Below are 26,611 nucleotides of genomic sequence, written 5' to 3' on the forward strand. Positions count from 1 at the left end.
AAGGAATGGCCGGAGACCTGAGGGCTCAGTCCCAGGCCAGGAAAGTGTCAGCTGTGATTTAGCAACAATAAAGATAGGAAAACAGGAACATTTGGGGGTGGGGAGCACCTGAGGGTGCTACGGAAAAGTAAGGGGCAAACAAGATTAAGGCTCCCCAACGCCAAGCCAGCCAGGAACCAACCTCAAGCATTTGAGGCGCCAGAGGAGGGTGGGACAGGGGCCTCCTCACAATGCCCTCCTGCCTCTCCAGCTAACCCCTCTGCCCAACATGGCCAGTCCCCAGCAGCCTGGCGCCTCAAACTCCAGGGGCTCACCTGCCGCTGTGGGAGGCGGACAAGCTGGGGGGGGACTGTGCCTATTCATGGATCCTCTTGGCTTAGGGAGGAGGTACATTCTGACTTGGGGAGTGGTCACTGTGCTCTCCAGCTGATACCAGCGAGAGGGCAGCTGGAGAGGCCTGGCCATGGAGCTGCTGGGGAGAAAGGCTTCCTACCCTTTGACCTGGAGCCCAGGGTCCCCCATGGGTGGCTGCATCAGCTCCTCTGGTTACCTGGGACAACAAGCATTTCCTCCGTCCCTCAGCCCCTCCTCTTCCTGCCCCAACCCTGCTGGGCCAAGAGGCCTCCCAATCAGACCTGGGCTGCTCCAGCTGTGTCCTGAGGCACTGGACCAGACACATCCCCCGGGGCTGGAGTTGAAGCTGAACCAAGCGGCCATCCCAGCGTGAGACTAGATTCCTGGTTCCGGGAGCAGCCAGAACCAGCGGGCGGGCAGGCAGACGGGCTTTTGCTCAGAGGCCCCAGTGCTCAGCACGCTGGCTATCCACAGACGGAATGGCCCTGCAAGTGGAGCTGATACCCACCGGGGAGATCATCCGTGTGGTTCATCCCCACAGGCCCTGCAAGCTTGTAAGCTGGGATGCTCTGGGCTGGGAGGAAGGGTGGCAGTGTCTCGCCAGGGCCCAGCAGCTTCCTCTCAAGCAAACCCCTCGGGAAAGAGGTGAGCAGTGGGGGAAGCATTCTGATCCTTGGTGGGACAGGAACAGACTGGACAACAAGGGGTAAATGAAAGGAAGAGTGTAGGGTTTAAGCCCACCAGGAGCAGAGTGTTTCAAAGCGGGGATCTGGGTTTGAATCCCTTCTCCTCCAGCTCCCTGATCCTCAGTGGGCTGGCCTATGAACTGGGCTAACAACACCGAGGTGACAGGGCCGCTCTGAGATCTAAGGACCAGCGCATGCAAAGCTCCAGGTGCATATAGTACAGGCTCAGTTAATGCCGCTGCTTTCCCGTCTGGCCTGAAGAACAGACACTGGCCGGCTCAGAGCAGTAGCGTGGGTGGAGAAGGAGGGTGAATGGAGCGAGGCGGTCAGAAAAGGGGAAGAACTGACTTGGCCTGGCACGCAGGGCAGGGTCGGGTTTGCTCTGGTGATGCAAAGGCGCCCTAGGATAAGGGAGAACCCCATAAGACACACGCCGCCCAGCACTACAGCGAGTGGGCCCGGTCGTCAGCCAGAGGAGGGTGCGTGTGTGCATGTGTGTGAATGACTGTGACGCGCCTCGTCCCCGGAAGCTGGCTGCGGAGTGTGCTGCACCAAGCCCCCGCGGACACGGACGCGGGCCGGGGCCGGGGCCGGCACCGGGGCGGCCTGGGCGGGGCCGGAGGGTGCGCGCGCGCGCCGGGGCCTGGGCCCTGACCGGGATGACGACAGGGAGCGGCCCGGCCCCGGGCGGGCCCTGGGCGGGGAGAGCGTGCCTGGGCCGCCGACTCCGGAACCGGCCACGCCGACTAGCCTGGCCCCCGCCCGCGCACCCGAGAAGCCAAGCCGGTGGGTACGGGGAACTCCGGGAGGGCCGCAGCCGCGCGGCCCCGGGGGTGGGGGGGCTCCGCTGGCGGACGGGATGGAGGAGAGGGTAAGCGGCCGGGCGGCGAGCCAGGCCCGGAGCTACGGTTGGGGAGGCGGGGGTCGCCGGCCCAGGGATCGCTGGGGCCGAGGGTGGGCTCGGCCCGGCCCGTGCGGGGTCCCAGGACCCGGTGGCTCCGGGACTCGGTCTGTTAGAGACTTAGATTTCTTGCGGGTAACGTGAGGGCGGAGAGGAGCGGCCGGGGTCGCGTGACCCAAGCGCCCTGCGCGCCCTCTGGGGCCCTCCGGCTGCCGGCTTTGCCTCCGGGTTCCGGAGAAGCCGCCCGGGCCCCGCCCCTTCCCGTTCCCCGCCCCCCGGCCCAGCCGCGCCAGTGGCCCCTGCGTGTGAGTGCGGCGGCTGGGGGGCTCCGAGATGAATGAGAGAATGAATGGCTGGCCCACGGCCTATTCAACGCCCGGCACGCTCCGGCCTTCTGCTCACACTCCCGGGCTCTGTGATTCATTCATTCACACAGGCGTCCACGAGGGGTTATTGAGCTCCCACTGTGTGCCGGCCTGGAGCGGGAGCAGTCTCCTGGGAGAGACTGACAAGGAAACCTTCGATCAGAGCGGAATGCGATAAGGAGGGGGCTGTGTGTTGCGGGGAGTCAGGAAGGGGTTCTGGAGGAAGTGATACCTGAGCTGAATCTTCAAGGATGACTAAGAGTCAGTCAGGTGGGGAGGGGTTTGGGTGCGAGGGCCAAGGAAGCTGCAGGTGCAAAGGCTTGAAGCTTAGAGCCACGCGGCTGGTGGCAAAGGTGGAAGCAGCTCCTCCTGGCTGTTTGTGGTGGTGAGGGAGACATGGGGAGAGAAGGGACTGGAGACGGCTGCCCCTGTAGCCACATAGGAGCACAGGAGCAGTGGGGTAAACTGAGGACACAGGGGGCTTCTGGAGTCCACATACAGGGGCCTGGCGAGAAGCAGTGGGTGTGCTTGGCATATGGACAGGTGCCCTATAAACCTTCACTCTATTAACATGAGATGTTAATTGATCGGATTTGCATTTGTAAATACTACAGGCGGCTGTGGGAAAATGGATTGGCGGGAGGAAGGCAGAGAGGCCAGTTTGGAGGCTGCTTGCTTGGTCCAGGGGCAGAGCAGTGATGCAGGAGCCAAGGGGAGGTTTTAGCAGGTAGTGACTCCTTGGTGTGAGGAGTGGAGCGAGGAGGGCGGGCCTTTTTTTTTCCCCCCTCTCACTGTTGTGGCCTCTCCCGTTGCGGAGCACAGGCTCCAGACGCGCAGGCTCAGTGGCCATGGCTCACGGGCCCAGCCGCTCCGCGGCGTGTGGGATCCTCCCAGGCCGGGGCACGAACCCGCGTCCCCTGCATCGGCAGGCGGACTCTCAACCCCTGCGCCACCAGGGAAGCCCGGGCGGGCCTTTTGATGCCAGGCGGTGATGACTAGCTGGAGGTGCCCGCCTCCTCTCATCTTACAGGATACTGAACAAGGAGGATGGGTTAGTGGGCAAGGCGCTTTGTTTACTTCTGCTGGACCCCCAGGCAGAGGTGTCTGGCAGGCAAAAGGCCCATGGTTCTGGAGCCAGAGTATACAGCCCTTGACTGGGGCCCAGTGAGATATCAGGTAGAACCCCTAAGTCTCCAACTTTTCTTTCCATTCCCCCTCGCAACAGTTCCCTTCAGTCTGGAACAGTCCTTGGTGGGGCAGCCTGGGCCCAGACCTAAGATATGTTTGATAATAGAAAAGCTGAACACCAGTTCTGTGCCCAGCATGTGCTGTGGGTGAGATAGGCTATGGTTTTTTTTTTTTGTTTTTTTTTTTTTTGCGGTACGCGGGCCTCTCACTGCTGCGGCCTCTCCCGTTGCGGAGCAGAGGCTCCGGACGCGCAGGCCCAGCGGCCATGGCTCACGGGCCCAGCCACTCCGCGGCACGTGGGATCCTCCCGGACCGGGGCACGAACCCGCGTCCCCTGCATCGGCAGGCGGACCCCCAACCACTGCGCCACCAGGGAAGCTCTAGGCTATGGTTTTTTCCGCTGCCCCAACAGGCCATGAGGCTGCCTCAGTGGAAATCAGTTTCTGTTAGCAATCTGGGGGTCCTCAGAACACCCTCTCCAGACTCGCATAGACCTGAGCCAGGGGAACAACTGAGGCTGCCCACTGCCCTCCCCACTCCTCCAGAGGGCAGGCTTGGGGGCACCTGGCCCATACTAGGTAACGGGCACTGGATGACCCAGGTCTGCTGGGCCTGCGCCACCTTTATGGGAAACACCTCCCCAGGTGGGAGGAGACTCAGAGGCATCCTTGGGAAATAAGTCCTGGGTCACTCAGGGGTCACAGCTGCACCCCAGCCTGCGGCCAGCCCCTAGGTCCAGGGCCATGCTGGGGGCACAGGTCATGGCCCACTCCCTAGCTGCCGTTCCTAAGGCCTACATGTCAATAATCACACAACACCGCCAAGGGTGGGTACTGGGCACTGCGGTCATGGGTTCGCTAAGGAAGGTCATGGCCTGGCGGTAGCATGTTAACCCTGACAGAGAAGCTGGGAAATCCTCCAGCCGCTAGGCAGGCGTCTTTCCCTCAGGGCAGCCCTGCAGGAGTAGACAGTGGTAGACTTCCCGGTTCCAATCCCACCCCTCCTTTTACTAGTCCTGGGATCTTGAACACGTCATTCGCCTGCCCAGCCTCAGTTTCCCCGTCTGTAGAATGGGGGTAATAATACAGACCTCATGGCTCGGCTGAGGGCATTGAAAGGAGTACAGTACCAGAAGACAGCGCTCCGAACGCAGGAAGCGCCCGGCGCTGCAGTCTTGGCCGCGGTGTCTCTCACACGCTCTGTCCCCCGCCTCCCTACCCCCTCTCCCGGGCGGGCGCTTCCGTCCAGTGAGGCGAGGCGGCCGGTGGCGGTGGCCAGGGGCTGTGGTCGGGGAGCAGGCCCTCTGGCCCGCCTGGCAGCGGAGACGCCCCCTCCTTCCGCCGCCGGGCGGCGGCTGTAAGGGAGTCAGCGGGCATCCGGGGAATGCAGCGGCGGGGCTCGGGCGGGGGTGGCCGGCCGTACCCCTCCGCACGCGGATTCCCCTCATTCCTGCCGCTTGACGCGGCGGCGGCCGGAGCGGGCACTGCGGCCGCGAGGCCCCGCCCCTCTGCCAGCTCCTCGCCTCGGGCCCGCGGGCGGCCGCCAGCCGAGCCAGCCTAGTCCTTGTACCGCCCCGGAGCCGTGCTCCTGGTGGGGACCGGCTGGACCCCCTTCCTCCAGTCTTCCAAGGCCCTTCCCACTCCGGGTGAGCGGGAGGCTGAGGCCCCTCGCGGAGGGGGCCTCCTCCCGCCCTTAGCCCGAAGCTGGTGGCATTTAAGGCCCCCGCCCCCTCCGCTCCCACCCATCTCCCAGCTGCGCGCGGTGGCACCCAGTCCCCTCGCTCCCTCCAGAGGGCCCCATCTCCCAGCTGGCGCCCCCGCCGCGGGGTCCCCAGGGCCGCGGCTCCGGCCGGGCTGTTGTTCTCGAGGTAATGAGCCTTCCCCACGAGGCTACAACCCGCACCTGCCGCAACCTCCCTCCCTCCCCCGGGAGCCCAGGTCTGAGAGAGGGGCACGCTGAGGCTTTGGGTGCCAGCCCTGCCCTTTTGCCCCCTAGGTCAAGTCAGCATCCGGCGATTGCGCCTCGGGTTCCTTATGTGTCAGGTGGGGCACAAGTAAAGTTCGAGAGCTCTTTGTTAACTGGCAGGCAGACACGCCTGAGGGGCTTTCCCCGCTATAGAAGAAGTGTGACCTGCCTGGCCCAGGACCTGGCTCTTAGTAGGTCTGCTCCAAGCGTGTGTGCAAAGAGTGTCTGTCCGAGAGGGAAGTGGTGTTTACTGAAGGCCTGGGAGGTGCCTTGGCGGCTTATCTTAGCCTTCTCAACAGCCCTTTGAGACAGGTATTAGCCTCGTTTTAAGGCTGAAGGAGAGGCTCCCAGAAATTAACTGACCTGCTGGCGGTCATACAGCTTGTGAGAAGCAGCCCAGCCTTTTGGAAGAAGCACTAGCCATCACACCCCCACCAGCGCTGGGATCTGAGCTAGAGCTTGCCCCCCAGGCTGCTGCCCACTGAGAGCCCAGCGAGGGCGGGGCTGCTGGGGGGCTGGTTTGGGTAGAGGGAGGATGTCCTGGGCAGAAAGTATGGAGGGATCCAGAGGGACAATAGAGGGAGACCCTCTCCAGAGGAAGGAGAGAGGTGAAGAGCCCCTGGGCACAGGGGCCCTAGTCGGGATGTCCTCCATAGGGGAGAAAGGTATTGCCCCAAATGCTGGAAGTCGGACGTAGATTCCCCAGATGGAAAGCTGAGCCCTCCATGGAGGCCGGGCACGCACCGCGCTCGGCAAAGGTGCTCTGGCTGCCTTCGTCCCTGGGGTACGCGCTCTGTGCTGACGCGGGAAACTAAAGAGATTTCCTAGAGACTTAAAGACACGGGATCCACCCTCCAGAGAGTGTACGGGGGTGGACACTGTCCCGCACGGAGGCTCCGCCCGCCCGGGCGCGCCGGCCGTATTTGGACATTTCGTTCTATTTTTAACTTTCCCGGGACTCGAGGTTGGAGTGTGGGGGTGGGAATCCTGCTTCCTCCGGGACCCACGGGCCTCTGCCTAGTGAGTCCCGCGCCTGGCCTAGTGCGTACTGTAGATACAAGCCCGGAAGTGAGTTCCGGGTCAGTGTAGACGCGGCGGCCGCGCGGGTTCCGGGCCCCACCCTGGAACCAACGAAGTCCCTCCTGGAAAACCTGACTCAGGCGGAGCCCCTGCCCGGCGGGGAGCTCCGCCCCCGCCCCCGCCCCCACCCTTGTACCCACCCACGCCGCGAGATCCCCCTTAGTTCCTCCCCTACCAGCTGGGGAGGGACCCCCGAGTCCAAGCACCGAAGGAGGCGGGGGCGTCCGGGGAGTCCCGCGCCTCCGAGGCTCACGGAGGGGGCGGAACGGGGGGCGGGTCGGCCCCTCCCTCGTGACGCCGCCGCCGCCGCCGCCGAGCCCCGAGGCGAGAGCTCGGGCAGCGGAGCAGGGCGCCAGGCCGACGGGGCAGGATGCGCTACCGAGCGTCGGTGAGCGGGGCTGGCGAGCAGGGCGGGGGTCCCGGGCGTCCCTCCCGGCCTCGCGGCGCCGCCTCGGCCTCGCCAGGAAGCGGGCGCGGCCCAGGAATTTCGGGTGGAAAAACGTCCCGGAAAGTTGCAGGGGGAGGAGGCCGAGGCAGGGAGGGTGAGGCTCTCGGACCCAGGCCGGGTGAATAGCTCCCGGGGAGGGCCGAGAGCGCCGAGACCCGTCACCCAGAGGGCAAGGGGGCTGGAGCTCGGGCCAGATTTGGCGGCAGCTTCGGGACAGTATTGGAGGGGGGAGGGGGCAGTGAGGGACAGGCCTAGGAGAGGCAGGCCCCTGGCCAGACCCTGAGGGGTTCCCCGGCCAGAGATCTGGGTGGTCTGCGGTCGGAGGAGGCCTAGTGGCCTCTTGGGGATCTACACCCCCCTCCCACCACGGTGGCCACCTTGCTCTTCTCTGACCCTTGACACTCTTGGTGTCAATTTTCTAGAGCCCTCAGACTCTTTTGAAGAGTGTGCTCTGGGGTGGGGGCCTTGTTGAGCCTGTACTTCTCCCCACCCTCTAATGGGGTCCGGAGGGAGCTGTGTTTTCCGCGGTAAAATCCCCACTCCCTTGAGGCTTTTCGGGGCTCTCAGGGGAGGAGTGTGTCTGTGAACCTGGCAGCTGGAGGGGAGGGCGTGGTTCAGCTGTGGGAGGGAGGGCCCCCCTTCTGGGGTGGGTGTTGAACCCAGCTGGGATGGGAGGTCCCCTGGGGGAATCCCTCTCCTGTGGCCTGGGGTGGCATCTTGCTAGGTCCCTAGACACTCTCCCCCTGGAGACTCTGGGAGTGGGTGTGGGAGAGATGGCCCCACCCTGCCTGTAGAACTCACTTTGAGCTATTTGTCCTACAAAGCACCTGTCACACGTGGCCCAGAGCTAAGGGACTTGAGGTCACCTGGTCTATCTCAACTCCTCCTTCTTGAGAAGGACACAGCCCAGAGAGAGGAGGGGTTTTGTCCAAGGTCAACAGAGCATTCTTTTACTCTCATGACCCCCCCTTTCTCTGCGCGAAACCAGCGTCTCCCTGGATTCAGTGGCCTTGCCCCCGTGTCCTCTGGGTGCTCTGTGCTCCAGTGTCCTGTGTTCAGGTCCCATGTGGTCTTTGTTCTGGGACCTGCGTCCTCAGTGTTCCATGCACCAGCTTCCTGCCATCCAAGCCCACTGTACCCAGCCTGGTACACCCGTCTCCTGGGTGTTCCCTGTGTCGTGTGTCCAGGCCCCCCCGTGTCCATGTGCCCCTGGTTGTCCTCTCAGTCCCGCAGGCTATGCTGGAGGGGAGAAGTGGCCTTCCCTTACCCTGCTGCCGCTGACCCTCTCCCATGGCCCCTCCTTGCAGGCCCTGGGCAGTGACGGGGTGCGAGTGACCATGGAGAGTGCACTGACCGCCCGTGACCGGGTCGGGGTACAGGATTTCGTGCTGCTGGAGAACTTCACCAGCGAGGCAGCCTTCATTGAGAACCTGCGGCGACGCTTCCGGGAGAACCTCATCTACGTGAGGCCCGAGTGGGAAGATGCAGGGGGTGCTGGGGGCACAGATGCAGGCTGTGAGGGAAAGAGGCTCAGGGGCCTCTGGGAGAAACTTCTGACCCTCCTCCCCTGACCCCCAGACCTACATTGGCCCTGTGCTGGTCTCTGTCAACCCCTACCGGGACCTACAGATCTACAGCCGGCAGCACATGGAGCGCTACCGGGGCGTCAGCTTCTATGAGGTGCCACCCCACCTGTGAGTGACCCCCCTCCTATGAGTGACCCCCTCATCTCCACCTGACATGACTCCACCCGACCTCCCACTTGGAATGAATCACAGTTCACATCTGTGAGGAATGCCCAGTGCCCACCCAAGGTGAATCTCTCTACTCCGTCTGGGCAGGACCCCGCCAGCCTCCACCCCAACTCACACTCATGACTTATTCCCCCAGCTCTACCTGAACATGGCCCTCCAACCTCAGTGACCCTCTGACCCCCACCTCTGAGGGACCTCCTAGCCCTACCTATGAGTGACCTCAACCTTCACCTGAATGACCTCCAATCCCCCCACCCATGAGTGATCCCCTCAATCCTCTGTCTGAATATGACTCCCATCCTCAGCTGGGTAGGATCTCTCTTGACCCACACCTTGGAGGGTTCCCCCATCCTCAAGGGTACACCCCCTTGTGAACCCCACCAGACATGGGAGCGCCCACCCCCAGTCCTACCTGTGGAACTCCCACCCCCTGCAGCCACTTGACCCCTGGCCCCCTAAGCTCCTGACGGGCCTCTGCCCTAGGTTCGCGGTGGCTGACACTGCATACCGGGCACTGCGCACGGAGCGCCGGGACCAGGCCGTGATGATCTCTGGGGAAAGCGGGGCAGGCAAGACAGAGGCCACCAAGCGGCTGCTGCAGTTCTATGCTGAGACCTGCCCAGCCCCTGAGCGAGGCGGTGCCGTGCGTGACCGGCTGCTGCAGAGCAACCCCGTGCTGGAGGTGAGGGGCCAGCAGCATCTGGGGTGCGGGAGGGGCAGAGAGAGACTGCCAGGCATGCCTCACACCCCTGTTCTCTCCTAGGCCTTCGGAAATGCCAAGACCCTCCGGAACGATAACTCCAGCAGGTTCGGGAAGTACATGGACGTGCAGTTTGACTTCAAGGTACCTGTGGGTGAGGTACCTGTGGGTGGGGCAGGGCAGGGGTAGTGGGATTCCCATTCAGCAGGCGCCCACTGGCCAGGTCTTTGGCACCAGCAAATACGTATTGAGCACCTACTGTGTGCCAGGCGCTGTTCCAGGTGCTGGTGGTCCAGCAGTGAAACAAAACAGACAGAAATCCTGCCTCCAGGGAGGTAGACAGTAAACAGAAAAATGTAATTTAGCTGACAAGTGTCACGGCAAAAAATAAAATGAGGCAACGGGCGGGAGCAGTTGCTGTTTTAAATGAGGCAGATATAGTAGGCACTGAGAAGGTGGCATTTGGTAAAAGTTTGACGGAGACAGAGGAATGAGCTGTGCAGATACCTAGGAGAGTCCGGGCAGAGGGCACAACCAGTGCAGAGGCTCTAATGGGGAAAGTGCTGGATGTGTTCATGAACAACAAGGAGGCCAGAGTGGCTGGAGAAGAGAGCAAGGGGCCAAGGAACAGAAGAGGAGGCTAGATGCTGTGCATCCTTTTGGGTCTTTGTAAGAACTTTTTTTAAAGCTCTGAGTGGAAGAGAGGCTAGAGAGTTGGGGGGTTTTTTTTGTTTGTTTCTTTCGCCATGCCCATGTGGCTTGTGGGATCTTAGTTCCCCGACCAGGGATCGAATCTGTGTCCCCTGCAGTGGAAGCGCAGAGTCCTAACCACTGGACCGTCAGGGAAGTCCTGAAAGTTTGAAACAGAAGTGTGTTATGACCTCACTCTCCTCTTAAAATGATCACTTTGGCTGCTTTGTTGAGAATAGAAGGTAGAGAACCAGGCCGAGCAAGGAAAGCAGTTAGGAAGCTGATGATTATTAAATCTAGATGACAGATGATGGTGGCTGGGCCCAGTGTGTTGACAGTGGTTGGATTCTGGAGGTTCTGAAGGTTAAGGCAGCAGGATTGGCTGTCCGATTGGATATGAGGTGTGGGAGACAAAGAGGCTTCCAGGACTGCAGACTGCTTGGCCTGAATACCTGGAAGGTTGACCAAGATGGGAAGAGGGAGCTAGTTTGAGGAGGGGAGATGAGGAGTTCAGTTTCAGGCCTGTTGAGACTGAGATGCCTGTCGGACACCCAAGTGGAGCTGCCAGGTAGATAGGGCTGAGCGTCCTCATTTCTCAGAGGAGGAAACAGGCCAGAGGGGGCGACTTGCCTGAGCCATTGGCAGAGCTGGAATTCGGAGGGCAGGGGAGGAAGGGGAAGCTGGGCTCTGTCCCCAGTCCCCCTGAGCAGTCACTACATCCTGCCCTGCCCACAGGGCGCCCCTGTGGGTGGCCACATCCTCAGTTACCTCCTGGAGAAGTCCCGAGTGGTGCACCAGAATCACGGGGAGAGGAACTTCCACATCTTCTACCAGCTGCTGGAGGGGGGCGAGGAGGAGACACTGCGCAGGCTGGGCCTGGAACGGAACCCCCAGAGCTACCTGTACCTGGTGAAGGTGAGTAGGGGCCAGGCAGGGCGGGTGCCACCCAGGGAGCCCAGTGCCACGGCTAGAACCCAGCTCTGCCCGTCCTCCAGGGCCAGTGCGCTAAAGTCTCCTCCGTCAACGACAAGAACGATTGGAAGGTTGTCAGGAAGGCTCTGACGGTCATCGACTTCACCGAGGATGAGGTGGAGGTGAGGCCTCTGCTGGGACCCTCCCTTTTCTCCTGTCATACCCTGAAAATCTCCGTCTACCTTTACACCCCGTTTCTACTCTAGCCGCCTTTTCCTCTCAGATTTCCTTTACCACCTCTCCTGCCTCCTTTTTAAAATTTATTTATTTTATCTTTGGCCGCGTGTACCATAGTCTCTGTTTATATGAAAATAAGAAGAGGCAGAAGGAGTTCCATTTCTGCCAGAGACAGTCTGTCTTTTGCTAATTTTTTGAAAGCAATGGGTTCTCTTTTTTAAATTATTTTTTATTTTTGGCTGCATTGGGTCTTCATTGCTGTGCACGGGCTTTCTCTAGTTGAGGCAAACGGGGGCCACTCTTCATTGCAGTGCGCAGGCTTCTCATTGCAGTGGCTTCTCTTGTTGTGGAGCACGGGCTCTAGGCGTGTGGGCTTCAGTAGTTGTGGCACGTGGGCTCAGTAGTTGTGGCTCGCGGCTCTAGAGTGCAGGCTCAGTAGTTGTGGTGCACGGGCTTAGTTGCTCCGCGGCATGTGGGATCTTCCTGGACCCGTGTCCCCTGCGTTGGCAGGCGGATTCTTAACCACTGCGCCACCAGGGAAGCCCCTCTCCCGGCTCCTTCTGACCATCCACTGTGTGCCCCTGTGGGGCTCTCAGCCCCTCCTGTAACCCCCACCTACCCCTCCCTGTCCCCCCAGGACCTGCTGAGCATCGTGGCCAGTGTCCTGCATCTGGGCAACATCCACTTTGCTGCCGACGAAGAGAGCAACGCCCAGGTCACAACCGAGAACCAGCTCAAGTATCTGACCCGGGTGAGTGGGGCAAGCGGAGGGCAAGGGCAGGGCAGCTGGGGCGGGGGGAGTGCACCCTCACCAGGCCCACCCCTTCCCTCGGCAGCTCCTTGGTGTGGAAGGCTCAACGTTGCGGGAAGCCCTGACGCACAGGAAGATCATCGCCAAGGGCGAAGAGGTGAGGGCCAGCCTTTGCTTCAGGGGCTAGTGGGGGCGGGAGCAGGTATTGTACGGCAGTCCTCCTCCCGTCATCCTCCTTCCTCTGGTCTGCTCAGCTGGTCTTCTTAGCAATGCTGGAAGGACATAAGGCGGGTGGCTCAGGGAGGCTCAGGGAGCTGGCCAAGGTCACACAGCAAGAGGGTGAGGCTGGAAGGAAGACTCACCTCCAGGAATGAGGCCTCTTTTTTTTTTTTTTTCCCTCCAGGAATGAGGTCTCTTGTCTTATACCACCTTCCCTCTGGTGGGGCCACTGTGTCCTCCCCTGGTGCCCCCCAACCCCAGACTCATTATGGGCAGGGAGGGCAGAGTGGTCAGTTTCCTGAGTGCGAAGGGACCGGGGTGGGAAGGGGCTGCATTCATTTCCCCATCTCACTCTCCACCCCCAGCTCCTGAGCCCGCTAAACCTAGAACAGGCTGCCTACGCGCGAGACGCCCTCGCCAAGGCCGTGTACAGTCGCACCTTTACCTGGCTGGTCGCGAAGATCAACAGGTCGCTGGCTTCCAAGGTGAGGGCTTGGCCCCTGCTGCTCCCAAGGTGGCAGGGAGGGCAGACCAGGGAGGCCCAGGGCTGGGAGCTGGCGAACGTTGGGACCCATGTTCTTGGTCATCTGGCCCTAGGATGCTGACAGCCCCAGCTGGCGGAGCACCACGGTCCTCGGGCTCCTGGACATTTATGGCTTCGAAGTGTTTCAGAACAACAGGTCAGAGCCCCACTGTCCCCTTCCTGTCCCTCCTCCCGTCTCCCCTGTCCTGGTGCCTCTCCTCTTCCCCGGCCTCTCACATTCCTGCCCGTGTCTTCCCAGACACCTGGGTCCTGCTCTGTGTTTCTTCCCTTAGAGCTGTGGGGCCTCATCCCAACCCTCCCCCGCTTCTGGTCCCGTGTCCCCTGGAATTACTGAGGGCTCCTCTGTTTCCCTCATAGCTTTGAGCAGTTCTGCATCAATTACTGCAATGAGAAGCTGCAGCAGCTCTTCATTGAGCTCACCCTCAAGTCGGAACAGGAGGAGTATGAGGCAGAGGGCATCGCGGTGAGTGCAAGCCTGTGGGCGTCCCCACCTGCCATGGAAGCCCGGGCGTCGGTCTCCCCAGGAGAGGTGCCAGGACCCCACGATGATGCCTTCCTCCCCTCTTGCCCCTCAGTGGGAGCCTGTCCAGTATTTCAACAACAAGATCATCTGTGACCTGGTGGAGGAGAAGTTCAAGGGCATCATCTCCATTTTGGTGAGCCGTCTGCTCCTCCGAGGCCCCGTGTTGGGGGCTGGGTGGGATGACATCACCCCTTTCCCCTTGTTCTCCGGGCCTGTCCTTAGAGAGCCAGAGTTTGAGCAGGGACAGGACAGGGCTGTCTGTGGAGGGTGAGGTGAGGTGCTGGCCGGGTCTGGGAGGCTCCCTGTGATCTGCCCCTTTCCTCTGTGTCTGCGCCTCCCATGGGGACCCCTGAGTCCCTGTGCTCTCCAGTCCCTCCCCCACACGCCCTTCACCCTCTGCCGCACCCCCCAGGATGAGGAGTGTCTGCGCCCCGGGGAGGCCACGGACCTGACCTTCCTGGAGAAGCTGGAGGACACCGTCAAGCACCATCCACATTTCCTGACGTGAGTGGGCTTGTGGGGCTCTCCTGGGGCAGAGCCTGTGGAAGCCTGCGGTCCCCCTAATCATTGAACACCAGTCACAAGGGGATGACCAGAGGAGGCACTAAGTGAAGGACAGGCACACAGAGCCGCGGCTTAGTGTGTCCGCAGAGTCACAAGCGAGGAGCACAGCTTCCTCCTTTTCCTTTTGAGAATGAAACTTCCTAAGATTTTCCTAGCTTCCTTATTTGGAAATTCCTTTACATTTAAGGAATCCCCTAAAGCGGGGTGAGGGGAGAAAAGAAACAAGCCTCTCTGTTCCAGCTCTGCCCTGTGTATCTTGAGTACATCAGCTCCTCTAATCCGAAGCAACCCCTAGAGGAGGTTTTACTGAGGTTCAAAGAGGTGAAGCCGTTTGCCCAAGGTTATCTCACATCTAGTTAAGTCCAGAGCTGGGACTCAGGCCCAGGGCTGCAGATTAGTTCCCCGACTAGGAATCAAACCTGGGCCCCGGCAGTGAAAGTGCCAAGTCCTAACCACTGGACCGCCAGGGAATTCCTGAGCAATTTTTTTTTTTTTTTTTTCCGGTACTCGGGCCTCTCACTGTTGTGGCCTCTCCCGTTGCGGAGCACAGGCTCCGGACGCGCAGGCTCAGCGGCCATGGCTCACGGGCCCAGCCGCTCCGCGGCCTGTGGGATCCTCCCGGACCGGGGCACGAACCCGTGTCCCCTGCATCGGCAGGCGGACTCTCAACCACTGCGCCACCAGGGAAGCCCCTGAACAGCTTTTGCTTAAGAGAATATTAAAAACCTTTCTCTGGAGCGAGCAAGCAAGGGAACCTGTTGTTTGTTCTCGCTCCCCGCACCTGCTGTAGCAGGGGCCCCAGTAAAGCCTTGCCTGAAAAAAAAAAAAAGAAAAAAGAAAAAGAAAAACTTTTTCTGGCTGTAAAAATAATGTCCCTCATCAGAGAAAAATTGGAACGTGTGCAAAAGCCACTTGTAATCCTGTCACCTAGAGGTCACCACTGTTAATAATTCGAGACATTTTCTTCCTGCCTTTTTCTATACATTTTTTTTTTCGTAGTTGAGAACTTATTGTGTGTAAGGCTCAGGATGATGTTATATCCTGAGTATCTTCCTGTATCATCAAACAGAAAAATTTCCTCAAAACAATTCCTCCAGCGGCTCTAAAGCAGATACTCCACTGCTCTCACCCAGCCTCTGGGGGCCCTGTCCAGCCTCCAGGTTTCTGCTGGGAAAACAGGGCTGCCACGAATATCTATCTCTGTGCCTTAAATCTCTGCCTGGTCTCTCTGGTTAGTTGCTTGGAATTGTTCTTAAAAGTAGAAAACGGGCTAAAGGGTATAAACATGCTTAAGACATAAGTAGTCTCTTGGGGCAGATTCCAGTCTTAAAATGTAGTGGGCAGCACTCAGCCCTCTGAGCAGAGCCATGTAACAGCCAAAAGCAGCGCCAAGTAGCCCTCCACCCAGCATGCCCTGGCAGTGCGGAGGCCAAGGTCCCCGTCCTGGTGCTGTGTGACCCAGGACAAAGCCATCTACCTCTCTGAGCCTCTGTGGCAGCCTCTGTGCAGGGAGGTGGCCCCGCCCTGCCAACTTTTTACTGGATGCCTGGTTCCTCTCTTGAAGTCTCTTCAGCAGGCAGGGTGCATGGCTCAGGCCAGCAATCTGCAGCTTCCTCTCCCTGTCACCCCCAGGCACAAGCTGGCTGACCAGCGGACCAGGAAATCTCTGGGCCGCGGGGAGTTCCGCCTGCTGCACTATGCTGGGGAGGTGACCTACAACGTGACCGGTGAGGATCCTGGGGCTGGGTCCCCACAGTGGGTGGGGAGAGGGGCTCTCCCTCCCCTTACCTCTGCTCTCTCCTTCCAGGGTTTCTGGATAAAAACAATGACCTTCTCTTCCGGAACCTGAAGGAGGTGCGGAGGATCAGGGGGAGGGCTCGCGGTCAGGGCTCTGTACGACCTCTGCCCCAGGAATCTGACAGGCCTTACCCTGTGCGCCCACCATGACGCCCTGCTCTGCCCTCACAGGCCATGTGCAGCTCGGAAAATCCCATCATGAGCCAGTGCTTCGACCGGAGCGAGCTCAGTGACAAGAAGCGGCCAGAGACGGTGTGAAGGCTGTGGGACCCGAGGGGGTGTGTGTGTGCATGGGAGCGGGACCGGTGCCTGCATGAGCTGCGAGTTAGCAGTGTGTGTTTGAGTTCGCGTGTTCACTGGTGCCTGACTGTGCATCGGTGTGTGTCTGGGAGGCTGCCCGTGGGTGCATCTGTGCTTACTTCCATGTGTACCTGTGTGTGCACTGTCTCTAAGTGTGGACGTGTATGTGTACACCTGTGTCTGTGCAGGCGCTTGCGTGCATTCACCCCCACAGCAGACATTTGTAGTGGACATTGCTGGGCACTTTGGATACAAAAACGAATAGGTGCTCTCCTAGAAATGTGCGCAGGGTGCTATGGAAACTGAGGGAGCAGCAAATTGCCTGAGGGAGTCGAAGAGGGGAGGTGGTCAGGGAGGGCTTCCTGGAGGAGGAAGCATCTGAGATAACTTGGGAATGAGTAGGTGCTTATCAGATAGACAGAGGGCCCCACACAGGTACACAGTCCAAAAAAAAACCAGGAGGTGGACAGGAAAGTGACATTTCGAGGAGAGAGATGGGGAAAGGCAGATATGGCCAGTGGTGCCAGATGCAGGGAGAGCTCCAGTGAGCTGTGGTCAGAGGTGTGGCTGCTGGGCTTGGCAGGAGGAGTGCCAGGGCAGTCCCAGGAAGAGCAAGGTCATGGAGAGGTAGAAGCCACAGCGCTGCAGGCCAAGACATGCAGGCAGGGAGGCCATGGAGGCAGCATGTTGTCCAGAGTCTGACTCCCTGGGACCCTGCCCTCTGCTCCCCACCCCCGCCCCTTCCCTGAGCATTCTCCTCCATGGCCTCATATCCCCCTCCTTGACGCTCATGAGGACACACCCACTCGATCCAGGCCTCTCCAGCAAGCCATAGATTCCACTGGTCTCCAAGTGGCCTGCAGGCACTCCAGACCCCAGTAGTCTATAAAGGGCCCTTGACTATCCAGTGTCCCAGGCCTGCTCCTTCTGTTTCCCTAACTCAGGGCAGGGACCACCCTCCACCCAGTCCTGAAGGACAGAAACCTGGGCATCATCCCTGATTCTTCAGCCTCCCCCATTGCCCTCATCCTAACAACCGTTGGATCTTGCCGGTTTCTGCTGCCTGAATACCCTTGCCTCTTAGCCTCTCTGTATCCCTTACTCCAGTTTGGTCCTCTGAGCCAGCCACAGCCTCCTCTGTGGTCTCCTGGCTTCCCGTCTGTCCTTACCAACCATCCTCCACCTGTCTGCTATAGAGCTATTCCAAATGGCAGATCTTTTCCTGTCATTCCCTCCCTCCAAATTCCTCTTTGGCTCCCTATTTCCCTCAGGGAGGGATAGAATTTAATCTCCCTAATGTGGCTCTCGAGTCCTACCGTGATACTGCCTCTCTAACCCTATCTTTTCTACTCCCTCTCTGGATCCTTGCACTGCTTGTAGTGCCCCGTGTACACCAAGCCTTTGCTCACTCGGTTGCTCTGCCTGAATGCCGTCCCCTCCTGCCTGCCTTCGGGCTGTCTCCCACTTAGCCTTTCATTCTCAGCTGAAGGGTTATTTTCAGAAGACTCTTCCTGATGCCCCCTAACCCCACAGACTGAAACAGTTGCCCCTTCTTGATGCTTCCAGAACCCCCAGGCATACGCCCCTGGCATTAATGGGACCGCAGTGGATTGCAAATCTTTGCTGAGGCATCCGCTTCTCCCACAGGCCTGAAGTCCTTGAAGGTCCTGCAGTGCAGTGTACAGGGATAACGATTGAACGCATAGGAGTAGGACACACTGTTTAGGAATGCGGCCCTGGAATTCTAAAAAGAGAAAGAGTGGCTGCCAAAGGAAGACATAGGATTGAGGTTGCCAGGAGACCTGAACAGGATTTTTAAGACGGGAATGAGGTTCTTCAACTGAGGTCTCTAGCTCGGCCAGAGGGATGCAGGTGACGTAGTCTGGCTCCTTCCTCTGTTGTGAGGGAGGGGTGATGGGAGAAGGGGACCTGGAGATTTTGTTGACCTTCATGGGTTTACAGCCTCTGTCTCTAAACAAAATATGGAAATAGTAGAGCTTTCATTTTGCTTTCGTTTTTGTTTTGTTTTGTTTTCTCCCCACTAAATAGAAATGAGGGTTCTTAGCCTGTTTCTGGCAATCTGTTAATTTATTAGGATAGTTGTCTTTCATTTGCTTTCCAGTAGGCACGGTAAATTTAGTTGAAGAGCACATCTCTATGCTACAACTTGATTACATCTTTTTTTCTGGCTTTTTTGCATTTTTTCTTTTACCAAGTTTCAGTTCCTGCATGTAGAATTAAATAAGAAACAAAACTTGTAAAGTTGTAACATTTCCCTTGGAAATGCTGCCCAGTCTTCAGGAGCTTCAGAATTCTGACCTTTGCCGATGCTGGAATAAAGTGTCGTAATTAAAAAAAAAAAAAAAAAAAAAGTAAGGGCCCACGCAGGGCAGGGGTAGTTGTGGGAACTGGTTCTGTTTTGCCCCAGGGAGGGGTCTCTCGGGGGGTTCAGAGCTCTGCCACAGGGAGCGGCATCTGCAGGGGTTAGCGGCCTCAGCCCAGCTCCGACCAACCTTCCGTTCATCTTGGCTGACCAGGTGGCCACCCAGTTTAAGATGAGCCTCCTGCAGCTGGTGGAGATCCTGAAGTCTAAGGAGCCTGCCTACGTCCGCTGCATCAAGCCCAATGACGCCAAGCAGCCCGGTAAGCCCTCTGCCCCCTGGACCGGTGCAGGCTGTGCCTCCCCTGCAGAGGCAACGGCCATCTGGCGGCAAAAGCCCTCTGACCACCCGGTTATCCCTCCCCCAGGCCGCTTTGACGAGGTGCTGATCCGGCACCAGGTGAAGTACCTGGGGCTGATGGAGAACCTGCGCGTGCGCAGAGCCGGCTTTGCCTATCGCCGCAAATACGAGGCTTTCCTGCAGAGGTGGGGCGGGGCCTGGCTCAGCGCCAGGGGAAAAGGGTGGGAGGGTCGTCGGCGCCTCCTCGATCCCGGGAGGGAGGACAGCGATTCTCCGCCCCATTCAGGGACGGGGCTCTGAGCTGCTGTGGGATCCACACCAGGGGCCCCTCCATGCTGCAGGCCTAATGTCAAGCTTGGTAGGGCAAAGACCAGCCCTCTCCACCCCCTCAGGCCCTGCCCTCACAGAGCAGCTGCTCAGGGGTCCATGAAGCGTGAATCCACATGCCTGTCTCTCACCAGCGGAGATAGTAAACGCCTGTGAAAAGGACAGAGTTTCCAATCAGCTCAGAAAGGATAGAGCAGCTTTGGGGTTATCCTGAGTTAGGGGCCTGGGGAGTCAATCAGGTGTGAATTCTATCTCTACCACTTTCTAGCCCCATGACTTTCAGCAGATGAGAAACGTCAATTTCCTCATCTTTAAAGTGGGGATAGTAACAGAGCGACCTCTCAGGCTTTCTGTGAGCTGTGAGTCAGTGGGAGCACCCAGCAGATGCCCGGGAAAGCTGGTTTGGGCCCCCAGAGAAGGATGCTGGCAGGGGTGGGGGCTGAGTGCATTTCTGCCCCTCCTGTTCCCAGGTACAAGTCACTGTGCCCAGAGACATGGCCCATATGGGCAGGACGGCCCCAGGATGGGGTGGCTGTGCTGGTCAGACACCTCGGCTACAAGCCAGAAGAGTACAAGATGGGCAGGTGAGTGGCTCCCACGCCTGGTGTTTGGGGGGCACGGGGGTGGCAACCAGGGGCTGAACAGTGCTGCCTTCACAGGACCAAGATCTTCATCCGCTTCCCCAAGACCCTGTTTGCCACAGAGGACGCCTTGGAGGTCCGGCGGCAGAGCCTGGGTGAGAGAGGGGCCCCACCCTTCCTATCCCGGTGGAGTCCATTCTGGGGAGCAGGAAAGAAATCACTGCATTTGGGCTCCTTCTCCAGGAAGTCCACCACGCCCACATTCAGCTGCCCTCCTCCCCAGCCCCAGCACCCCGTCTTCTGCCCTTAGCTACACACTCAGCATGTTCTCATGTTGCTTTGCTCGCTCCCTTGCTCTTTCATTTACTCTCCCTTCACTTAATGCTCATTCAGCCACTCCCCTCACTCATGCCGCTCAGTGAGCTCTGACAGTGCCCGGCCCCCAGCCGGGTCCCTTGTGCTCTGGCCAAGTGACTTTCTTTCCCAATTACAGCCACGAAGATCCAGGCCACCTGGAGGGGCTTTCACTGGCGGCAGAAATTCCTCCGGGTGAAGCGATCAGGTTTGGGGGCCCAGGGGTCTTCAGGAGGGCAGGGGCTAGGGTAAGGGTGCGGAGGAGATAGAGGTCAGCCGTCTGTGGTCTCTGCAGCCATCTGCATCCAGTCGTGGTGGCGAGGAACCCTGGGCCGGAGGAAGGCAGCCAAGAGGAAGTGGGCAGCACAGACCATCCGGCGGTGAGCACTGGACGCCATGGGGGGCGGGGTGCAGAGTGTGTGTGTGTGGGGGTCCGTTACCAGGCTTCTCACCCCCACACACAGGCTCATCCGCGGCTTCATTCTGCGCCACGCACCCCGTTGCCCCGAGAATGCCTTCTTCCTGGATCACGTGCGCACCTCTTTTTTGCTCAACTTGCGGCGGCAGCTGCCCCGGAATATCCTGGACACTTCCTGGCCCACGCCGCCACCTGCCCTGCGTGAGGTCCGTGGGCCCTCCCTGCTGAGTTAGGAACCACCAGCATGCTCAGCGGAGGGACCTAATAACCATGTGACCAGAGGAGCCATCAGGGAAGGGAAGGGAACTGGAGCTGGACTGCAGAGAACGAGTTCTTTTTTTTTTTTTTTTATAAATTTATTCATTTTATTTATTTATTTTTGGCTGCGTTGGGTCTTCGTTGCTGTGGGCTTTCTCTAGTTGCAGCGAGTGGGGGCTATTCTTCGTTGCGGTGTGTGGGCTTCTCATTGCGGTGGCTTCTCTTGCTGCAGAACATGGGCTCTAGGCTCGCGGGCTTCAGTAGTTGTGGCACGCGGGCTCAGTAGTTGTGGCTCACGGGCTCTAGAGCACAGGCTCAGTAGTTGTGGCGCGCGGGCTTAGTTGCTCCACGGCATGTGGGATCTTCCTGGACCAGGGCTCGAACCCGTGTCCCCTGCATTGGCAGGCGTATTCTTAACCACTGCGCTACCTGGGAAGTCCCAAGGATGAGTTCTTTGCAAAGAAGCAACTCAGGAATGGAAGAGTGGTCCAGGCTGAGGGGGTGTCACTTAGGCCAAGGCCTGATGGTAGGCACATGCCTGTTGTCTTCAGAGGGAAGGGAGCCAGGCTGCCTGGGTGCCCTGACCTCGCTCGCGCCCACAGGCCTCGGAACTGCTGCGGGAGCTGTGCCGGAAGAATATGGTGTGGAAGTACTGCCGGAGCATCAGCCCTGAGTGGAAGCAGCAGGTATGGGGCTGGGAGGCAGACACTGGGGGACTAGCCAGGGGGACACTCGAAGAGTGCTGGCCTGGAGGACCTTCACCCCAATTTACCACGTGCCCTCAAATGGATCCCAGCCCGTTTGGCCTCATGTATGAAGCCGAGGCTGGAGTAGATTTTGCACGGCAAATAGGGCTTATCTTCTAGACCAGCTCCGCTGGCCTGGTAGAGGCTGCCCAGAGCCCTGTGTTGAAAAGGCTGCAGCTTGAGTCTGATAGAATAGGTCCAGAGAGAGACATTGGTGGCTGACATGCCTGTATTTGCCAACTCAGTATAGGATGATGCTAAAGGACGCACGCAGCAGAATTAACCTGCAGTAGTGGTTTTTTAAAAATTTTTTAAATTTTTTTGGCCGTACCTTGTGGCACACAGGATCTTAGTTCCCCAACCAAGGATCGAACCTGTGCCCCCTGCAGTGGAAGCACAGAGTCTTAACCACTGCAGTGCCAGGGAAATCCCAACCTGTAGTAGTTCTTTGAGTATTAGCAACCAGCCAGATCCCAGGCCGGAGCTTTATCTCAGGGGTTCCAAGGCCTGCTGTGATGGGGAATTATCCCCAAAGTGGGGCCTGAACCCTGACAGTACTGTCTGTCATGACCCTTCTGAGGAGCCTGTGCCTTGGTCAGTGGGGATGGGGGTAAGGGAGAGAAGGGGCCAAAGGGGAGTGTTGGTGGCAGGGCTTAGCCTCTGGTGCTGGGGCCAGAGAGAGGGTGAGGGAAGCTGTCTCAGTTCCTGAGGCTGGGCCTGTCCCTGCTGTGATGGTCGCCATCCCTCTGACAGCCCCCCTCCCTGCCCTTGTCTCCTCAGCTGCAGCAGAAAGCCGTGGCTAGTGAGATCTTCAAGGGCAAGAAGGACAATTACCCCCAGAGTGTCCCCAGGCTCTTCATCAGCACACGGCTTGGTGAGCCCCTGACTTTCCAGTGCGTAAGCCCTCCATCACCATCCTAGTCCCCCCTCTTCTCCTCTCACCTCCCCCTCCCCCATCTGGGTTGCAGGCGCAGATGAGATCAGCCCCAAAGTGCTGCAGGCCCTGGGCTCTGAGCCCATCCAGGTGAGACGCTGCCTGCCGGCCACCCTCAATCGCAAACAGTTCTGCTGCCCGAGGACTGGGTGGGGGAGTCAGGGCCTGGGCAGAGGGTGAGGAGGCCCCTCAGCCACCCTCTGTCCCCAGTACGCGGTGCCCGTCGTGAAATATGACCGCAAGGGCTACAAGCCCCGCTCGCGGCAGCTGCTGCTGACGCCCAACGCCGTGGTCATTGTGGAGGATGCCAAAGTCAAGCAGAGGATTGAGTACGCCAACCTGACCGGTGAGCCGGAGTCCAGGGCTGGGTGGGGAGGGCCCCTGCTCTGACCCTTGATCCCTGACCTCTGCCCTTCCGCCTCAGGAATCTCCGTCAGCAGCCTGAGCGACAGCCTCTTTGTGCTCCACGTGCAGCGTGAGGACAATAAGCAGAAGGTGCCCCTCGGGGGACTGGGAGGTGGCGGGGGGTGAGGTGGGGGGTGGGTGCTTCTCTAGCTCTGGGCAGGGCCTGACCCCTGACCCCATCTGGGCCCCCAGGGGGACGTGGTGCTGCAGAGTGACCATGTGATTGAGACACTGACCAAGACAGCCCTCAGCGCCGACCGCGTGAATAACATCAACATCAACCAGGGCAGGTGAGGCGGGGAGGGGCGGGGAGGGGGCTGTGCGTGCGTGGGGCGGGCGGGCCTCACGCACCACCTTCCCTCCAGCATCACGTTCGCAGGGGGTCCCGGCAGGGATGGCATCATCGACTTCACGACCGGCTCAGAGCTGCTCGTCACCAAGGCCAAGAACGGGCACCTGGCTGTGGTGAGTGGGGCCCGGCAGCAGCACCCTGCCTCCCGCTGAGGGCCCTGGGGCCAGAGCAGAGTCTCTGGTGGCCGAGCCTTCCAACCTCAGCAGTGCTGGGCAGAGCCTGAGCGCCTCGCTGTGGGTCCTTTGAGCTCCCACAGTGCAGAGGGTCATAAACATGGCAGCGCAGGCGCGGGGGGGATCGGGGGGTGAGAGTGTGCTGGGGGGGAAGGGAGGCCCGCTCTGGCCAGGGCAGTGGCTCCCGTGGGAATAGGGTTGGCGTCTCCAGCGCCAAGGCCTCTAGACCACTCCCCCAGCTCGTCCCCGCGCTGTGACATATCTAAGCCGTGAAGACAAGTGCTCGAAGCACCTCTGCTTCCTGCTCACCACCTGGGCTTCTCCCCCGTCCCACAGGTGGCCCCACGGCTGAACTCTCGGTGATGAAGGCGCCCACTGGACCCCCCTCCCGCCTCCCAGTGCTTTGCTCATCCCCTTCTCCCCTTCCCAGTTACCAAAGACTCGAGCTTCCAGACAGGGACCCAGGGACACCTTGAAGCCCACCAACAAACTCCTGCCTGCCGCTCGCCCCTCTCTCGAGGGAGCAGCAGGGACCAGGGAGCTGCCCCAGGAGTGGGCCAGGCCGGGCCACAGCAATAGGAAAGCCGGGGCCAGAGGCAGCCACGCCAGCCCCACTGCCAATGCCAAATATTTGAGAGAAGGGAACTTTTGCTGAGGTTTTCTCTGAGATTTTTTGATGCTTTATAGGAAACTATTTTTAAAAAAGCCATCTTCCCACCCCCAAGACACACTGGATGTGTTTTCCCTGACTCCAGCAGGGCAGGGAATGGAGCTGAGAGGGTGGGCGGTCTGGGCCTTGGTGCCCTCTTCCCTGCCCAGGCCACCCTCTCCTCCTCGTTTCCTTGGCACCTTGTCTGTCTGCCTGCCCACCTGTAGCCCACTCCAACATCCCCCTGGGGGCTGAGACCACCCTTGCCTGCCCCCTCCTTCCTGCCTTAAAAATGCCCTTCTAATATCATCCCAGCCTGAGGGCATCCTGGAGTAGGGACAGGACCCCTAGAGCATAGAATTTGGACAACTCTGAGAGATCACCTAGTCTAGTCTCCTGGTGTGACGAGCAAGAGACAGAGGCCCAGAGAGGGGAAGGGACTTGCCCAAGGTCATCCAGCAGGTTGGGGCAAAACCAGACTGCAACCCTGTCCTCAGCACACCTCACTGCCTCTCCCAGGGATGGGGGCCCCGTGAAACAGGCTCATGCCTTAAGGGTGCATGTGGCTTCCTGACCAGCAATCACCCTTGGGGGCCACCAGGTGGGAGGAGCTCTCCTGCCTGAGTCCATGCCTTAGGATGACAAACACCCTGCCCATATACTTTGGCCCCAATTCAAGGACATAGGGCCTTACTGGCCCCTGACCCCCCTCCCTATCCTGGGAGCCTGGGGAAGGGGCCGGCCTTGGGAGGAGCTGCAGGGGCGTCACCTCTTTCTGCTGCTTCTGCCCCTCCCCCCCACCTCCCCAGTGGGGCTGGGGGACTGCCCAGCTGCCTCTGCCCTCCTGGGGGGGGTCTCAGCCCACTGCTGACACTTCTGCAATCCAGAGAAACACTAAATAAAGCAATACGTGTTTGCCAACTTTGGTTTCCTTGTGAATGTTAGAAAAGGGAAGACTTCCCTGGTGGCGCAGTGGTTAAGAATCCGCCTGCCAGTGCAGGGGACACGGGTTCGATCCCTGGTCTGGGAAGATACCACATGCCGCGGAGCAACTAAGCCCATGAGCCACAACTACTGAGCCCACGTGCCTAGAGCCCGTGCTCCGCAACAAGAGAAGCCACTGCAATGAGAAGCCCGCGCACCGCAGCGAAGAGCAGCCCCCACTCGCCGCAACTAGAGAAAGCCCGCGTGCAGCAACAAAGACCCAACACGGCCAAAAACTAAAAAATTAATTAAGAAAAAAAAAAGGGAGAGGACCCCTAGAAGGCAGCCAGGGGTCTTGTATTATAATTTTTGCCTTATGCCCAGAAGGAAGGAGGCTGGGCTCCCTCCCTGGGGGAGAGAGTAGGAGTGACCAGTAGCTGCAACATGGCCTCCCTCTTTCATTGACTGTCCATGGAAAGGCCACTCAGCCTGGCCCAGTGCTGTGGCGGAGGGCGGGTTGTCACACAGTCCCTGCCGTGTGGTCCTCAGCCTGGCAGGCAGGCCTAGTGAATGGAAACAGCCCAGTGTGGGAAGTACAGGCATCAAGGGCACAGTGACGAGAGGTTGACTCAGGTGGGGATGAGGGTTGCTGACACTTCAGAGAAGAAAACATTTGAAGTGGGTCTCAAAGGGTAATCTCCAAACTCCACTGCAAGTGACAAACCCAATTCAAACTGGCTTAAACAGAAAAGGACATTTATTAGCATTAACAGCTTAACAGTTCCAGGGTAGGGCTCCTTCTAGGCACTCACTATCAGGAATGTGTCTGGAACCATCTTGGCTCAGCCTTTCTGGGTGGTGGCTTCATTCTCAGGCAGGTTCTCCACTCGTGTAGTGGCAGCAGCAGCTACGGGCAGCTCCAGGCTTGCATTCTGTAATTCAGCATCGGAAGCAGAGAAAGAAAGTGCCTCTTTCCCAGTGATTCCAAAGTCTCAGCTGATTCTCAGTGGAGCAGCTTGAATGAGGTGCTCTTCCCTGACCCGGTCCGTGTAGTGAGGGAGAAGAGCTCATTCTAATATATGCCTGCCGGGCCTGGGTCATGTGCCTGCTCCCCCCCAGGCAGAAGCAGGAACCACACCTGATTGCAAGGACCAAGACTGCGAGCAGATAAATTTCCCCCCTAATCAGAGTGCTGCCTGCAGAAGAAAGGGAGTAAGTGTTGCAATCTGCAACCACAGAGCTCCTTGGCAGGCTAAGAGTTTTCCCAAAAGAGAAGGGCCTTGTAGGTAGAAGGAATGGCAGGTGCAAGGCTTAAAGGCAAGGAGAGGTTTAGTTTGGAGTCAGGCTACCTGCCAAGGGGTTTAGATTCATCACCTAGGACAGAAGTTCCCAAAGAACAGATACCACGTCATGTATGACTTATCTTGGGTTTGGCACAATCCTGTGAACACACCTAGATTTGGACACCTCCCTGCGAATTAAGTTAAAGAAAAATGAAAGCACCACAATAATTTGTTCACTCTGTCAGTAGTAACTGCGGTTCCAAGAAGCTGACACCAAGAAGCCGACAGATAAGATAAGCATTGTGATAGGTGCAATTACCAGCTTTACAACTGTAACAACACGCCTTCCTCTAGCAAGTTGGAGCACATGTGAGAGTGACGCCCCAGACATAGCCCAGATGCAGCCGAGGACACGTCCTTTTGAGAAGTAACCAAGAATGCTTTGCACCCCTTGCTCACCTCCTGTGGGAAGTGCAGTGCCCTCCAGGAGATACCTGACAATTACAGGAAGCTAACTTTGAACAAGTGCCTCCACTGGACTCTCCTTT

At 59.0% G+C, this 26,611-nt stretch overlaps 1 protein-coding gene across 2 annotated transcripts; it reads left to right on the forward strand.

Annotated features, from left to right (window-relative positions):
* The first annotated feature begins 1,503 nt into the window (after nt 1–1,503).
* Nucleotides 1,504–24,769, forward strand: MYO1C (myosin IC). Of its 2 annotated transcripts, none has more exons than XM_079904429.1 (32): nt 1,504–1,826; nt 8,295–8,450; nt 8,566–8,681; nt 9,225–9,423; nt 9,505–9,585; nt 10,867–11,046; nt 11,127–11,225; nt 11,918–12,031; nt 12,117–12,188; nt 12,616–12,735; nt 12,848–12,930; nt 13,152–13,257; nt 13,370–13,450; nt 13,730–13,821; nt 15,514–15,608; nt 15,689–15,735; nt 15,850–15,930; nt 18,516–18,621; nt 18,727–18,844; nt 19,457–19,570; nt 19,646–19,722; nt 20,061–20,129; nt 20,217–20,301; nt 20,386–20,545; nt 21,200–21,283; nt 22,124–22,217; nt 22,312–22,367; nt 22,488–22,623; nt 22,702–22,772; nt 22,875–22,972; nt 23,048–23,147; nt 23,544–24,769. In XM_079904429.1, the coding sequence occupies exons 2-32, from the start codon at nt 8,325–8,327 to the stop codon at nt 23,568–23,570; spliced, it is 3,087 nt and encodes a 1,028-aa protein (XP_079760555.1). In that variant the 5' UTR covers nt 1,504–1,826; nt 8,295–8,324; the 3' UTR covers nt 23,571–24,769. The 2 variants fall into 2 exon arrangements, with proteins under 2 accessions (XP_079760555.1, XP_079760554.1); XM_079904428.1 differs by lacking the exon at nt 1,504–1,826 and adding an exon at nt 6,716–6,927.
* Nucleotides 24,770–26,611: the final 1,842 nt, after the last annotated feature.

Source organism: Stenella coeruleoalba (genome assembly GCF_951394435.1).
Source record: "Stenella coeruleoalba genome assembly, chromosome: 19".
Lineage (NCBI taxonomy): Eukaryota > Metazoa > Chordata > Mammalia > Artiodactyla > Delphinidae > Stenella > Stenella coeruleoalba.

Bases quoted from the DNA above. Each gene is read 5' to 3' on its own strand.
- MYO1C (XM_079904428.1), top strand. The intron at 12,931-13,151 runs GTCAGAGCCCCA...TTTCCCTCATAG, and splicing joins GAAGTGTTTCAGAACAACAG to CTTTGAGCAGTTCTGCATCA. The intron at 22,773-22,874 runs GTGCCCCTCGGG...CTGGGCCCCCAG, and splicing joins GTGAGGACAATAAGCAGAAG to GGGGACGTGGTGCTGCAGAG.